Below are 16,764 nucleotides of genomic sequence, written 5' to 3' on the forward strand. Positions count from 1 at the left end.
GACGAATTCAGAAGCGGGTCTCATGGTCGCAGCAAACGTATTTCCTGTAGGCGGAAGACGACATATCTGCGGTGCAAACTCGCAGGTCTTCTACTACATTGAATGGTTAAACGTTACTCTTTTACCTGCTTTTTACTAACACTAACTTTACAAAGATGCCCAGAACTGGGATGAACCTGTGTAGTTTATGGCTGCTCCAACAGTAGTGGCAAGTGGCAACATTCAACTTTGGAGAGAAACGGAATGTCAAAAAAAAAAAGAAGGTGTCTGAGACCAGAGCCATAGAGTAATGGTTGAGACGAAGCAGTGAAAGGTCCTGAAAGATACATAACGTCAGTCTTGCTCCAATACCCAATCTTTCTGTTGTATATGAACACAAGGCTGCTGTACTTTATACCTCATGCTAAGTATTTAAAGTATGAGGTATAAAGTACAGCATCCTTGAGTTTACACTGCATATATGTCGTCTCCGCCTACAGGACATACGTTTGCTGCGACCCGTTTCTGAATTAGTCTATATGGGGGTTAGGAATTTAGCAGCCTCAGAGGCCAGCAACTCTTAAAGGGTTCATAACTCAAATATCTGTTTAAAATGGAAACAATAGCAATCAATAGTCATAGATATTGGATCACTCCTTTAAACTGAAACTAAGAATACATGTAAGCAACGCAACCTCAGCACTCACAGAATTAGATTAATATATATATTAATAATTAAAACAATTTATCAGATGTGCGTGAGTATTTTATACACTAGCTCTTTTTGTGAGAACACTGTGATGTTTGTGGGGAAAATAAAGTGTCTTTAGTATAGATTTGAGGTGGCTGGTCGAATTTGGCCACGTTCCAGCTACATAATCAGCCATTCCCCTACAACTGAGTTACAAATTGGATTTTATCGTGTACAGTATATACAGTATTTAACCCATTCTGACCTGAGATCAGATTCATACGAGGTTTCCACTGGACAACACACTGGTCTTGATTAACCCATTCTGACCTGAGATCAGATTCTAAAAAATGTCAGTCGTTCTTCGATTTTTCAAAAATAGCAGACCTACAAGCTCGTATCGCGCCACTCGGTGGCGCGCTATGAGCTTGTAGATCTGCTATTTTTCAATAGCTAAAGCATAACATGATGCCAACACCAAAATGGGTGCCCGGTCAGAATGGGTTAAAGGACAAAGTAGAAACGTGGCATGCAACTCGATCCGATCCTAAATGTAATGCATTAATTAGACATGAGGACGATTCTATAAATGTCTTCTAAATCCTGACAGTTTTCTTTAAAAAAAACCTATGTTTCCATGTCAGTGGTTCTCAAACATTTTCACGTCAAGGACCCCCAAAAATATATGTTAATTGGCCGCGAACCCCAATCTCAAAATATGTAGTTCCAAGGACCCCCCCCCCCAGATGCAAAGATTTGAGTTACTAAACGTTCGCTCTGAAAGAATATACATTCAAAGATTTGCACCACATTTGCACGATTTCTTTCAAAGAGTGCCGCGCTACGAGCTTATATAGATCTGCTATTTTTAAATAGCTATAAAGATACAGAATGCCCATAATGCTTAAAACACCAAAACGGGTTCCCTCCCAATATGGGTTAAGAAGACTCACGGGTGTGTTGTGTAGAACGAGCAAGGACAAATGTCTGCACGCTGTCAGATTCTTTCAGTCAAAACTATTCTATACTAATCACAGCGGCCGCACTTCCTTTTCTTCAGCCGTCCCCATTGTAGGCCTAATGCCCGAGCCGACTTCTTCCTGCGCGTAACAATGCCATTTCCTGGACACACACACGGTCATTCCAAAGGATGTAAATACCCTGAGAGGAAGTGACTTGTATAGCAATTCCCCCCATTCTGCAAGACACCAGGAAAGAGAGATCTGTCCCCCCGCATTTAGACCAGAAAACTATATGAATAGTAATAGGCTGGATTTTCGGTGGTTAGGTGACCAATGACCACGGAACTACAACATGACATCACGAGCCGCGGTGAAGAGCAAACCACCGCCACCGCTCCAGCCCTTCTCTCTGTTTTTACTCACCACCGCTCGACATTATTTCAGCTCCGGTGGTCACCTCACCACCGAAAATCCGGACTATGAATAGGCCTTAAGACTCAAATACTCTTCTGGTCTAAAATTATAGTTGAATAATCGATGGGTTTGGTCACTCGTTTCTGATGCAGAATAAATTATTTTATTATTTTATTCTATTAAATTATTATCTAAAAAAATGATGAGCACATATCTTAGTTATACTCTATCCTTTAATTCTACCAGTCTATAATTATATAGGCCAATAGCCACTAGGGCAATGAGAAATCAGCATTAGACCGTTCAGTTCTATTATTGGCGAAAATGTGTCTATTTTCAGTCACCCATGTATAGGGATGCTAGGGTTCATTCATACGTAGTGTTAATGTTCATAGTATCTTTGTTTGTTCTGTGGTGTACTATACCTACACACATACATAGCGTCATGTCCAGGAGGTGTACTTGTACATTAAGCCGCCTCGCGCTACAGAAACAGGAGAAGGGCTGCTGCCCTGTGGGCCACATGGCTCTGCAAGGCATGCTTTACTACACATGCATTTCGTAATAAATGGTGCATTTATATAGCGCCTTTATCCAAGGCGCTTTACATAGATTGTGCATTACAGTCACACACGCATTCATACACCGATGGCGGAGGAAACCATGCACGGCACCAACCAGCACATCAGGAGCGTTCAGTGTCTTGCTCAAGGACACTTCGACACCAACTCTGGGGGGAGCCCGGGTTCGAACTGGCAGCCTTGCGGTTAACCATCCGGCGACTCTACCCCCGAGCCACGGGACGCCCTGTGACATTCAGTCCACGTCTTTTGAGGACAACTGAACTCACCTGAGGAGCGGCGATGTTGAGGGCTTGGTTGGCCAGCTCCTTATCCTGTGACTTCTCTCGCGCCATCCGAGCTGCATCTTTCACCTCCTTAAACTTCTCGGAAAACTTTAAGATGGTTCAGAGAATATTTAGGATTTAGTCCAATTAGGTACACAGCAGGACATAAGCAACGCTGAACTCAAATCAGAACTCTGATTGAAGCTGTGAGTTTAAACCTGCAATCCGGGACTTTTGTAAATTAATAAAACATTATTTTAGGGTAATAACTAGAGATACTGTATCGGTATCGGAAAAGTATCAGTATCGGCCCTTATTTGTCATATGGGTACCAGCAAATATGCCAGTCTAACCACCGATCCGACACAGGGGTAAAGGGGTTGACACTATGGCAGGTATATAAAATGTTAGGGGCATGTGGAGTTTGCTTTGGAGTTTCCCAAACTGCAAGTGCACATATGAGTGAGGAGTCTGCTATAAACACAACATGAGATATATAGATAGATAGCTATAAACACAACATGAGATATATAGCTATAGCTATAAACACAACACAAAATCACAACACTGGTATCGGTATTCGTCATCGGCTCGGTATCGGGAACAGAAAAAGCGTATTGGGACTTAATAACAGTATTGATTGTGTACCCTTACGTACCCATTTGCAACTTTGAGTGTGTACAAATGGAACTAAGAGGACCCACAATCCGTTAAGAGTTAAAATAACACTGAGGATCTTACTGGTGTAGACTCAGACTAGACTAGAGGTATGGGAAATAATCTTTGGTCAACTTTAAATATTCACATCATGACACATTTACGTGACATACATGAAATGTGTCACAGACAGTGTTGATTTCTTCGACTAAAACTAAGACGAAACATTTTTGTCGACTGCCTTTTTTTCACTGACAAAAACGAAATAAAAACTAAGCCATGCTGACTGAAACTGCGACTAAATATACTGCCGATTTTGTCAACAAACATACTAAAATGTTAGGAAGGGACTAGTGGACAAGAGATCCAGTATAGGTCATTTTACACTTGGTTGCATGCTGAAAATAGCCTACAGTGTACAATCTACAGTCATTACATAATATCAGCCATTACGACATCAAGGCATGCCAAATACATTTTAGTCGACTAAATCAACTGTACATTTAGTCGACTAAAATCGCATGAAATTTAGTCGACTAAAACTAGACTAACACTAAAACATTCCAGGAGACTAAAATGTGACTAAAAACGAAATTAAGTTTCATTCCAAAGACTATGACTAAAACTAAAAGAGAAATGTGCTGCCAAAAACAACACTGGTCACAAAAAAGGTCCCGGATTGCAGCTTTTCCACCGCCTTTGTGACGGACGTTCTCCGTTCACCTGATGCAGCTGCTGCTCCGTGGCGAAGCCCAGGCCGTACACCGTGTTGGCCCTGCTGTCGGCCCACTGGCCGAACTTCTGCGACGTCTTGGTGAAGGTCATGCTGGGCGTAAGGCTGCAGTTGATGATGGCCTGCAGACACGGCAGAGATATGGAACAGAGCGGTCAAACGTCTCCGCGTTGCAGTTTTACAGAGGACGATAAAGGAAGACGCAGAGGCAGCAGGAGCCACATCGAGGACAAGGGAAGGCCTGTGGCGATGGCAACACATTTTGCTCTGTATACGTTATAGCACGTGGAATTGTATTACATTTCATAATTTGTGAGTTTCAAATGTAGACCTAACAGGTGTTTCAAATGTGGACCCAACAGGTGTTTTAAATGTAGACCCAACAGGTGTTTCAAATGTGGACCCAACAGGTGTTTCAAATGTGGACCCAACAGGTGTTTCAAATGTGGACCCAACAGGTGTTTCAAATGTGGACCCAACAGGTGTTTGGTCCCCAACACCTGTTTGGTTGAAACAAACAAATTTAAAAAAAAAAAGATTTTTTCCTTTTTGGTGTGTGCCAATAAAGACATGGAAATGTGAGTATTTTGTCCGCCATTTATTACATTTTTGGATGTGCTACCTTTTTAAATTCCTATTTTTGTAAGTATACTGGATTTTTGAGCGATGGAAATAAGGGAATTAGCACGACACCCCAATGCCCAATTCAATTACCAATTCTTATTGGTAATTCTAATTTTTTCTTAGTAGTTAAACAACTAGTCAACTAGTAAAAACAAATCGACTAGAAGTGAATGCCCTAGCGCTGCACTGTATGTACACTACAGTATATCGGGCAGTTGCAGCTTCTACTGTACCTGCGTGACAAATAAATCCCTCTCGATTTCCTAGATCATAAAGCCCCGATATTTGACTTGTTTCTTTCTTTTCCTTGTCCTTTCTTTCTCCAATTCCAAATTGTAGGGTAGCTTGTATGAAAAAAAGGAAAAAAAAAGAAGGAAAAAAGGATTTGACCCAAATCTGTAATTGTGTGAATAAAGTTGCTTCTCAAATTATGATGTCAATTATCCTCTCTTAGTATTGATTCATCTTAACCCATTCTGGGCGGGAACCCCTTTTGGTGTTTTAAGCATTATGTTATGCTTTAGCTGTTGATAAATAGCAGATCTACAAGCTCATAGCACGGTACCGAGTGCTACGAGCTTGTAGGTCTGCTATTTTTGAAAAATCGTGAAAATGAGGCACAAATCTTTGAATATATATTCTTTCAAACTCAAAGCCTTGCTTCTGACCCTGGAACTACATGTTTTGAGATGGCGGTCAGCGGCCAATTACATGTATTTTTGGGGGTCCTTGACATGAAAATGTTTGAGCACCACTGACATAGAAAACATAGGTTTTTCAGAAAACCATCAGGATTTTAGAAGAGATTTGTAGAATCGTCCTCAGGTCTAAATGGGTTTATATTTATACTGCTTGTTGATCCATGTGGATGTCGTGATTCGTCATTTCAGCAGCCTTTTCAATAGTGACAGAAGTGGCCTCATACTGCAGGAACAAAGGGAGGAACGGGGGGTGGTAACATCTGCACTTATTACTGAAGACAGCTGCATGTTTGCATTATATTAACCGTCTACTGGTAATCCAGGCAAACAGATGCTATGGAGCTCTTTATGCACTGAGACTTTGGTCTGGTTCACAGTCACACCCTTAAAAAGGGAAACGTTGATGATTTTTAATATAAATCCTATTGTTCTGATGTAAATATATATCTTCTTACAATGGGATTTATATTACAAACCTAAACCCCACCTAAAACAATGTTCTGTATGATTACAGAATGCATGGCCGATGTACAGTAGATCGTAAAGGAGAGGGAAAACATGGCATTCGACTTCGGCCACAGACTGGATTAAAAACACTTCTCTATTGGAAACTACGGACCAACACATTGCACAAGCACCCTGCAGGCCTCTTTAACATTCGGGGCAAGACAGTAAAGCACCTTATATTTTGCATTTGTACATGTTCGGAAGCCTTGCCGGCTCTGCTGGTACAGTATCCCTGCAGTGACCACATAACAGGGAGAAGAGCAAAATGTCAAAATCGATAAGAGACGGCCTGGGCCGGCCAAGCGGTCCAGGCACCTAGTCCTGACAGCGTGTCACGGGTTCGAGTCCCGATCCTGGCGACCTTTGCCCCATCTCTCTCCCCCCTTTCCTGTCAAACTACTGTTAATGTATCAATAAAGGCAAAAAGACAAAAAAATAATACGAGAGTCTTAAGGCTATAGGGGTTGGCGAAAGGGTCTTTCTGTGTGGAGTTTGCATGTTCTCCCCGTGTCCCCTATAGGGTAGGTACCCTCACAAAAAACATGCAGTAATCCTGGTCTCTAAACTGCCTCCCCCTGGTCAGCCGGGGCGCCTGATGGAGGGGAAAGGAACTGGTTGGAATAACGTGTTCCTTCCACGCGCTACGTCCAATCAGGGGAAACTGATTGGAAACTGACTGCTCTATATTTTGCACAACTACTGTCATTTCTCCCAGTTAGAAAGCAGCCCAGCTCCAAACGTTAGGGGAAAAAAACCTAGGAAAGGTGGCTGGTGATGGCACCTCATTTTCTTTATCACACGAGAGAGAGAAAGAGGGGGAAAAAAACACATTAAGGGGTCTGTCCTATTTATAACCAGTTCACGTCATCTCAGGCATAACGATAATGGCATTGATTTAACCAGTTCAGTACGGGAACCCCTTTTTGGTGTCTTAAAGCATTATGTTATACTTTAGCTATTGAAAAATAGCAGATCTACAAGCTCGTACTCGTACCGAGTGCCGCGCTGCGAGCTTGTAAGTCTGCTATTTTTTGAAAAATCGTGATAATGTGGCGCAAATCTTTGAATATACATATTCTTTCAGAGCGAACGTTTTTAACTCAAATTTTTGCTTCTGGGAGCGTCCCTGGAACTGCATATTTTTAGATGAAGGGTCGGCGAACAATTACATATAATTCTGGGGCTCCTTGACATGAAAAGGTTGAGAACCACCGACATAGAAACATGAGGGTTTTTCAGAAAACTGTCAGGATTTAGAAGACATTTGTAGTATCGTCCTGCAGGTCTAAATGGGTTAAAATTCTAGAATCGGAGCGGCTGCTTATGGGGAGAGGGTTTGCGCTTCCTTCCTTCCTTCCTTCCCCTCCATCAAACTGTTACAAGACAAGTCACTTACAGTAGCCTGTTTTCCTACTGTACACAGTAATGGACAATGAGGGAATTTCGTGTTTGCATGGTGACACGTTTGACAACATGTGGGGGAGGCTTGACGACATCAGGAGTGATTAACGCCAAAGCCAGACGGGGGGGGGGGGGGGGGGGGGTCGGGCTGATAACCAACAAACTGCCACCCCGCACTGCATTGTGGGAGACAGGAATGTGGGTCAGTCCAGATGGGTTAAGAAGACCACTTGATAATACACATACACGTCCCCCCCGGCCCTTCGCTTGTTGTCATCTTCCGGGAATCTATAAAATCCAGTGAGGTCTCTCCTTCAACGTCTGCTGAGTTTGTGTTCATTGGTACACTGAACTGTGTTCACTTAACGGTGTACAAATGTAAAAAAAAAAAAGTGTCTAGTATTTTTCCTTTTTTTTTGGATGGCTGGTAGGATTTGGCAATCTGCCAGAATCTGCGGTTGGCGGGCCAAATTAGCATTTATCATCCACCCAGGCCCACGCATCTCCATCCCCCCCACACACACTAGCTATGCTATACAGTCAAATCATATAATTTATTTTAAAACTCGGAGATGGTACAAAATGTCACCACATTGACCTTTACAGGTTCATTTGTACCCTGTCAAGAGTTATAGATGGATAAAGCAACTCTAGTATATGTTAATTTGAAGAGTGGTTGGTGGAAGGAGCGTGGTTGTGCGTATAGCTACTGTAAAACCTTTAAATCCCATTGTGGGGGTGTGATGTGACAATAAAGTTGCTTCTGAAATTCTGATTATGATTATTCTCTCTCTTAGTATCGATTCATCTTAAACCATTCTGGGCGGGAATCCCTTTTGGTGTTTTAAGCAGTATGTTATGCTTTAGCTGTTGAAAAATAGCAGATCTACAAGTTCGTAGCTCACTCTTGCCGAGTCTTGATCTCCCTAATCAAGACGCCACACTATTTATACTGTATAGTATCATATATAAAAGCCACGAGGACACAAAACACACAAACAATACAGCAATGTCACTTCTGCCGATTCCAAAAAAAGAAATGCTTCTAACTCCTAAAAGTGTTCTGATAAGCCCATGTTTCCATGTCAGTGGTGCTCAACTTTTTTCATGTCAAGGACCCCCAGAATGATCAGTATTTGGCCGCGGACCCCCATCTGAAAATATGTTGATGTTCCAGTGACCCCACAAGTGCACTGGCATGGATTCATATTGTAAACAACAGTTGAACGGGACCTGTTAAACTTCCTGAAGTCTGGAACTGTGGCTTTTCAAAATAAGAGCTCAAATTTAAAAAAATGCTGGCGTGAATTAGATCCTAATTTTTCAATAAATGCTAGCGCTAAATGGGTTAAGGATTTCGTTTTTATTATGCACTGAAAATGATTATTATAATTCATCCATTATCTCTGCGTAATAAAAAAGAAACCCCATAAAATCACCAACATTTCCAGCACGATAGCGCGGGTGGGTGTACAACCTGGAAGTATGACACCACGAAAATACCGTTATAGCGTTTGTTCACAACCGAGTGTCACTGTTGCACAGCCTAACACACAGACACACACACACACACACACACACACACACAGGCCAGGGAGGAGGGCTTGTACAGTACAGTACAGTACAGTACAGTACAGTACAGTACTACGTTATACGTCTGACTGAACCACCACCATACCATCATCAAACACCATGCCTCTCGCTCTAGTCTCAGTGGCCTTGTGGTTAGAGTGTCCGCCCTGAAACTGGGAGGTCGGCGTACGATTCCCGGCCGGGTCATACCAAAGGCTGGCACTCAGGCTTGGCACTCAGCATCAATGGGTTGGATTGGGAGGGGGTCAAATCAACCAATGATTCCGAGCGTGGCGCACGCTGCGGCTCACCGCTCCATAGAGATGGGTCAAATGCGGGAGAACAAATTTCACTGCAGTATAAACGTGTGTGACAAATCGTACGTCGTTGACTTCGACTCCTCCTCGTCCTCCACAGATCTCACCTTGGTCCCGCCCACGCTGATGATGCGGTAGACATTGCGGTTGGCGTCGTAGAAGAAGGAGACGGTGACGGCGTGCTTGCTGGCGGGGATCCAGTTCCTCTTGGTGGCGGGGTCGATCTGGAACACGTGGGCGCGCACGCTGAAGATGGGCTGCTCCCTGGAGGACACAAACACAACACGCAGCCAATGAGGGAGCAATACAATACACCTCAGCTATAGCGTTTAACCTACGTAGGCCCGGGGTATTCATTTAGACCCGAGGACGATTCTGCAAAAAATAAATATTCAAAAATCCTGACAGATTCCTGATGTTCCTTATGTTTCTATGTCAGTGGTTTTCAAACTATTTCATTCCAAGGACCCCCGATATCATATGTAATTGGCTGACGACCCCCCATCTGAAAATAAGTTGTCACAGGGACCAATTATATAAAGTTGAAAAGTGGTGAAGTGGTCCTTTAATCTTGCTCATATAGGTTAATTGATAAATGAGAAGCAGGTGTGATTTTATTTTGTTTTCAATATATTACCGGTATATCAAAAACATTCTAATAGGCTTTTTATCGACTACATTGATTAGTCTGATTTGTAGTACGGCGGTGGTGTGCAAAACATGAAAATGGCCGATCTGCCATTATTTGAAATAAATAAATAAATTATTCATTAATTGTAAACATGAACGACTCAAAGACCTCATAATGCATTGTGCGGGGTACCCTAAGCTAAGGCATCTATACTTGGTACGCTCCCCTTTTCCCTCTACACCTCCACAAATCTCTTCTCTGAAAATAGCTCATCTACAAACTGTGTCATGTGTCGCTTGGGAGTGTGACATATCGTGAGCTTGCACGATTGGCTATTATTTATCAGCGAATGGTTCGAGGTTCAAGGTGTTACTTATTGAACTTTTTTCAAATGGTTTCTTGAAACTCGATACCTTCTCCATAAAGCCATTTAAACACATCATCCTTCAAATGGTGATAACCGGTATATGGTAAATTGCCCCCACACCTTGGACTTGGTTTGAGGGCCATTGATCCACAGATGTTGGAATTGCAGCTGGCATTTCTCAGCCACCTACAGCCACATCATCACAGTTGACAAAAATGCTCTAAAACCCTCTTCCAAATGCCAGTCACCCTCGCTCAGCTGCTGCTGCTAGTGTTTAGCTGCAACGTATCCTAGTTACGAGGTAAATATCTCAAAGCAACAATGTCACTGGTGTTCTAGAAATGTTTTGGCCACAGTAGTGCAAGTTCAACCCTCTCTCGTATGCATTCTCTCTCTCTCTGTAGTGTGTATTGTATTTCCCCACTTCAAATGCAAATGTCAGCAAAATGTCAAACAAAATACTTCTTGCCAAGAAAAACAGATAAAAGCATAGAGGAAGTCACAGATTGTGGCCTTGGCAATACAAGTGAGGGGACACACTAGCTTGGTTCTTTATAATTTAAGCATTGGGCATACCGTTGAAACCGCATATGTGACCAAATTTGACTGAGGGACTGCCATTGGATTTTTTTAAATTTTTGTTTCTTCATGTCATATGAAAGCAGGGAATCATAGCTTCAAATTGACATATTGGTTGTTCAGTTTGACCCACCCGTTTTGGAGATATGGCTTATAGAGTGATGTCTTGCAGAAAACAGCGAGTTGAGAAAACAGGCTTGAAAGGTTCACTTCTGTGGTCTCTAACATTACACCTAGCTATGTACGTACATGTTTAAGCATTAATTTCATATTTACATGTCGATTTCAGCTCTGACACTTATTTCAGACATGCTCTAGTATGTGAAGAGTCTGCCTGTGCTATTAACTCATTTAAAAGATGAAAAGCTGGAATGTGCGTGATGGCAGTCTCTCAGTCAAATCTGGTCACATATGGTGTCAATGACTATACTCCAACACAAGAAAACTATGAAATGCCACACAAGGGGTTTGAGAATGAATAGACTACTAGATGTTGTGAGTTTTCTCTCTCTCTCTCTCTCTCTCTCCCCCCTACACTATGAAAATTAATTTAAATGCATCAGCATTCTGCTCAGAGCGGATAAAACATTACAGTATGTTGTCACATTCAAAGGGCAAATGTTGTTAGCAACAGCAAAATAGATAGCACTGTGCACTGTTCAATTATTAGTGACTATAGGGGTGCACGATGATGAAATTATGACCCATATCCGATATATTTGCAGGGTCATATCTGCCGATACCGATTCTGACCAATTTCCGATATTATACAGAGGACCACAATGGAAACAAGCCTATAGGCCCTATAGGGGCTTATTGGCCCAAAGCCTGTTAATAAAGTATTCAATCAATCAATAAATAGCCTATACTCTTTTCCAAGTGTCCAGTTTTCACAAATGACTAAATGTAATTTGTGTACTCCTCTCATTCAGTAATCTAATCTAATTAAATGTAGATTTATCTTTTCATTTTTCTTTTCCTGGTGAAAACCGATTAAATACTATTATTTTGAGACCGGTCCGATACGGCATTATAGTAAAAAAAAAAAAGCATCTCGCCATTTCAATCTTATTAATATTGACCCCTAGTATCACAACACATTCAAGTTTTGTTCATGTTCTTCAAAAGATGTTTCCGCCTCGGAGCACTCCCCATTTCTATGCAGCATTTTTGTTGCATTGCTCTGCGGCTGTTCCTGCAAGAACCATATCGCCGTATATTTATATCTGACCCCTTTAGTGGCACACAGATCCAGTAATAGATGCAAGTTAAATAATGCTGTGTCTTTGTAGGGCAGGCTGGCATCCCTTTGAACATCGTTGGACACAAACACTATAGGCAGTGTGCAGCGCAGAGGTGGCCAGGTATCGATATCCAGCAATGCATCGTGCATGGCAGAGTACCTTCTTAATAGATTATGATAGAGAGAATCATCACTCACTCACACACACACACACACACACACACTTCCAAGGACCCACTCTGCAAACAATGTACTGAACAGTGGCATTTGGATGCCCAGCTGTCCCACTCAAGTCTGACAAAGCCCTCATGTGTTGTAATTATCCTCCTTGTCTCACAGTAACCCCCTCCTCCTGTCAGTATATAAGCCAGCCTCTGACCCATCCGTAGGTCACTGCTGGGCACACAGACAGTGATGTAGGGCCCGGCTGAGCTGGCCTGGGCCAGGAGACAAGGGCAGGCACCGCACTGTGACCGACAGCTAGCGCCTATTGACTTTGGCCCATTTTAGCTTGAGATTTATGCAGTGGTAAATGGTGCATTTATATAGCACCTTTATCCAAGGCGCTTTACATAGATTGTGCATTACATTCACCCATTCACACACACACACACACACACACACACACACACACACTCATACACCGATGGCGGCGGAAACCATGCAAGGCACCAACTATAGCACATCAGGAGCAATATGGGCTATGGGGGTTCAGTGTCTTGTTCAAGGACACTTCGACACCAACTCTGGGGGAGCCCACAGGGTTCGAACTGGCAGCCTTGCGGTTACCATCCGGCCACTCTACCCCTGAGCCACCGCCGCAGTGGCTTTCCGATAACAGGATTTGACGTGTACATTTGACAGGATTTGAGGTGTACAAAAACTAACGTATGGTCATGAAGGAATTTGACATTTGGCTGGCCCATAAAATATAACTCCTGATGCCTGTGAAAGAGATGGTAATCTCTTAGAAGACTATGAAGTATGCATCTGCATTCGTATTTAACATTAACTCATTCAACAGGGCACCCGCTGGCCTAGTGGTCCAGGCGCATGGCTCGACAGCGGCACAGCGTGTTCGAGTCCCGTTCATGACGACCTTTCCTGTCAGTCTTCACTTGATACTATCAATAAAAGGCAGAAAATCCTAAACCAAATATTAACCCATTCTGGGCAGGAACCCCTTTTGGTGTTTTAAGCGTTAGGTATATGCTTTAGCTTAGGTATATGCTCATAGCGCGCGCTACAAGCTTGTAGGTCTGCTATTTTTGAAAAATCTTGACAATGTGGCGCAATTTTTGGAATATATATTCTTTCAGAGCTGGCTTTTGTAGTATCGTCCTCCCCGGTCGAAATGGATAAAGAAGAAAATGGCAATGGCAGTTGAATTTCAAAACAAATACGGATCACAACGAAGCATCACCCGCTTCACCAACGACACGGTTTCAACCTGTATATGGAGTAGTTGCTTCATTGTGCCACGCCGATGAGGGCTCGAACAAGTTATTCCATTATATACTGTAGGCAGGGTCAGGTCAGGGGACATGTTTTTAACCTTGCCCGAGGTCTGAATTGCCGGGTCGGGTCGTCTGCCCTGGATATTTGGCAGCAGCACCGCAACGCCCTCCATCCTGCTGGGATCACCTTGCAGCACAGGAGCCGACGGGACGCCCCAGGCACATTTGGATCTGCCTTTTTTTAGCTCCCATTACATTCCCCGAGTGCCCGAGCTGCACACTCGCAGACCTGAGGAACCTGTTCAGGTTCACCCGAACACGTGACAGAATGGGAATAGAACATCATACGGTCACCTGCGCCAGGGTCCGGTGTGTGTGTGTGTGTGTGATGTGGATACAGGGTTAAAGTGCCACTTCACCCCTTTTGCAACCAGAGCTTATAGAGCGTCGCAGTCCCGCCCCCTTGAGAGGCCCGGAAAATAATTCCCCGTTAATTTTCCTCATAGACTTTTCAAAAAGTATTTATTTAAAGATGTTTACGCCGCGGACAACGCCAACTCTTGTCGTGACAAATCATGACAATAAACACAATGTTTTGGGCCGAACAAATAATTAGAAAGAAGAAAATGGCAGGTTACAACACTTCTTTTGTTGTTTTTCTTCTTTGTAATTATTTGTTTGGTCCAAAACATTGTGTTTGTTGTCATGATTTGTCACGACTCGAGTTGGCTTCGTACGACACTTAAAAGATCTTTAAATAAATACATTTTGAAATGTCTACGGGGAAAATGCATTGGGAACACTATTTTAATGACGTTTAGGACACAAAGACTTTTCTGGGGGTTTTATGTGTGTAATATGGTTTTTTTTCATGACCAAAAACCTGAAAATGCGGTGTCACTTACTTCCTGGACTACAAATTCACACCTCCATGTAGCCTCCCCCCCCCCCCCCTCTCCACAAGGAGGGGGAGTGCACTAAAGCATCATGGGCATTGTAGGAATTCAACAATGCAAACCCTAGCCAAAACACACAGACTTTTCTGGCCGTATAGGGTGCAAATATCAAATTGTGCTACTGTCATCTACTACAAATACTTCTACAAACTACTACAAATTCTTCCCAGCGGTGAAATGTCCCTTTAAGTGGATTGTGGTCTCACTTTGAAGAGTTTTCAGCAAGCCACCGTTCATCCCCAGTAGATGGATGGCTGGATGGATGGAAGGATGCACAGCCTCTGGGGGCTTAACCCATTTTGGGCGGGGAACCCCTTTTGGTGTTTTAAGCATTGTGTTATACTTTAGCTATTGAAAAATAGCAGATCTACAAGCTCTTGTAGGTCTGCTATTTTTTTTTTTAATCGTGAAAATGTGGCGCAAACCTTTGATATAGTCTTTCAGAGTGAACAATTTTAACTCAAGTCTAGTCTTTGCTTCTGGAAGGTCCCTGGAACAACATATTTTCAGATGAGGGTCGGCGGGCCAATTACATAATATATATTTGGGGGTCCTTGACATGAAAATGTTTAAGAACGACTGACATAGAAACATAGGTTGGTGGACTGTGGTGTACCCAGTTGTTTTCGTCGACTAAAACTAAGACGAAAGACTAAACTAAATTAAAACGAAATTAAAACTAATCTATGACGACTAAAACTGAGACTGGCCGGTGCTTTTCCCCAGTGAGGGGGATAACTTTGTAATATGCATGGCTGTTAGTATTATTTTTGGAAAAATATAAAAAGATACTCCTGTGGAAAGGCTATATTATTTTACTTATATTGACCCTATAAACAATTTAGTATTATTTATACTGTCTGTGTATGTAAGGTTTTGCCCCCTCAAATGGTACCTCGTCAGATAATACCCACATATCCTACAACAACTTCTGTGAACAGACTTCACTGTAGTAGCTTTTAATAAATTATATTTGTACTTAGGCTGTCTGCTGTCATGAAAGTTTATAGTTAGAGAAATTCAAAGGCCAGCCGTCTGCTGTCCAGCCTCTCCCACCCTTCACTGGGGGAAATTCTGGGAGGAAAGCAGAAACGGGGTGAGTTGTCTTGTTACCGGCTATATTAGGCTATATTGACAATTTCGTCAACAAATAAAAACTAGACTAAAATGTTAGGAAGGGACTAGTGGACAAGCAGAAAACGGTCAGGATTTAGAAGACATTTGTAGAATCTTCCTCGGGTCTAAATGGGTTTTAATGGGGTGTTTCTAAGCATAACAAGGCCTGATGATCATGATTAGATGACAGCCCAGCCAGCACCGTAGGATCAAACAGCCTCGTCATGTGTCATATCTACAGTGGAAGTGAAAACTCAGCTCCACTGGTTTATTTGACTCAACGTTTCGATCCCTTAGGATCTTCTTCAGGAATGTACAGTTCCATTACACTGTGTACCATTACACTAAGGCCCCTTTTCCACCGGTTGGTTCCCAATGGGAACCGGTTCAGTTCTTTTTGGTTTTTAGTCCATGAGTTCCAAAATTGGAACGCTAATTATGAATTGAGTGTGCAAAACCATACCTATATTAGATTGTTATCACCATGAAACTTCCAAAGTTGAGTACTTACACGAACACAATGATTTATTGTATTACTAATTTTTGAAAAATCGTAAAAATGCGGCACAAATCTTTGAACATATATTCTTTCAGAGCGAACGTTTTTTTTAATTTGACGTCAGGCCTTTGATTGATTGATTGATTGAAATATGTATTAACAGTTTGCAGAATTACAGCACATTTCAAGCACAAACTCAATACAAAGACTGTTAACTGTGAGCGGACGACCCAATTAAGCAATACACTTGTTTACAAGAGGGTCCACCATGTTCAATTCATCAAAACATTTAGAGACGTACAAATAGACACTTCTATATAGTCAAAGGACAGAACAGGATTCCATCATAAGGAGGTAAAAATGGAAAAGAAAAAGGAGGGGGGGGGGGGGGGGGGGGGGCGATTCAGATTTTACGGGGGCCAGTTTCGAATTGCAGCCGACAGTAGTAGGTGCCCTAAATGGGAAGGAAGGTGCCTAAATGGGTTAAAGAACGCCATCAGGGTTTCCCCCT

The 16,764-nt window shown here is 42.5% G+C and overlaps 1 protein-coding gene across 2 annotated transcripts in view; it reads right to left on the bottom strand.

Annotated features, from left to right (window-relative positions):
• Positions 1–16,764, bottom strand: part of LOC308325932 (homer protein homolog 3-like) — a 44,521-nt gene that overhangs the window by 25,016 nt on the left and 2,741 nt on the right. Inside the window, exons 3-5 of one of the 2 annotated variants that reach the window (XM_080778713.1) lie at positions 9,513–9,669; positions 4,274–4,405; positions 2,897–3,001 (exon numbers count right to left, since the gene is read on the bottom strand). In XM_080778713.1, coding sequence (XP_080634839.1) covers positions 2,897–3,001; positions 4,274–4,405; positions 9,513–9,669 — 394 coding nt within the window. Of the gene's footprint in view, positions 1–2,887; positions 3,002–4,273; positions 4,406–9,512; positions 9,670–16,764 lie in introns of both variants that reach the window. The other variant, XM_080778712.1, reaches the window with a different exon arrangement.

Source organism: Protomyctophum bolini (genome assembly GCF_963924005.1).
Source record: "Protomyctophum bolini genome assembly, chromosome: 12".
Lineage (NCBI taxonomy): Eukaryota > Metazoa > Chordata > Actinopteri > Myctophiformes > Myctophidae > Protomyctophum > Protomyctophum bolini.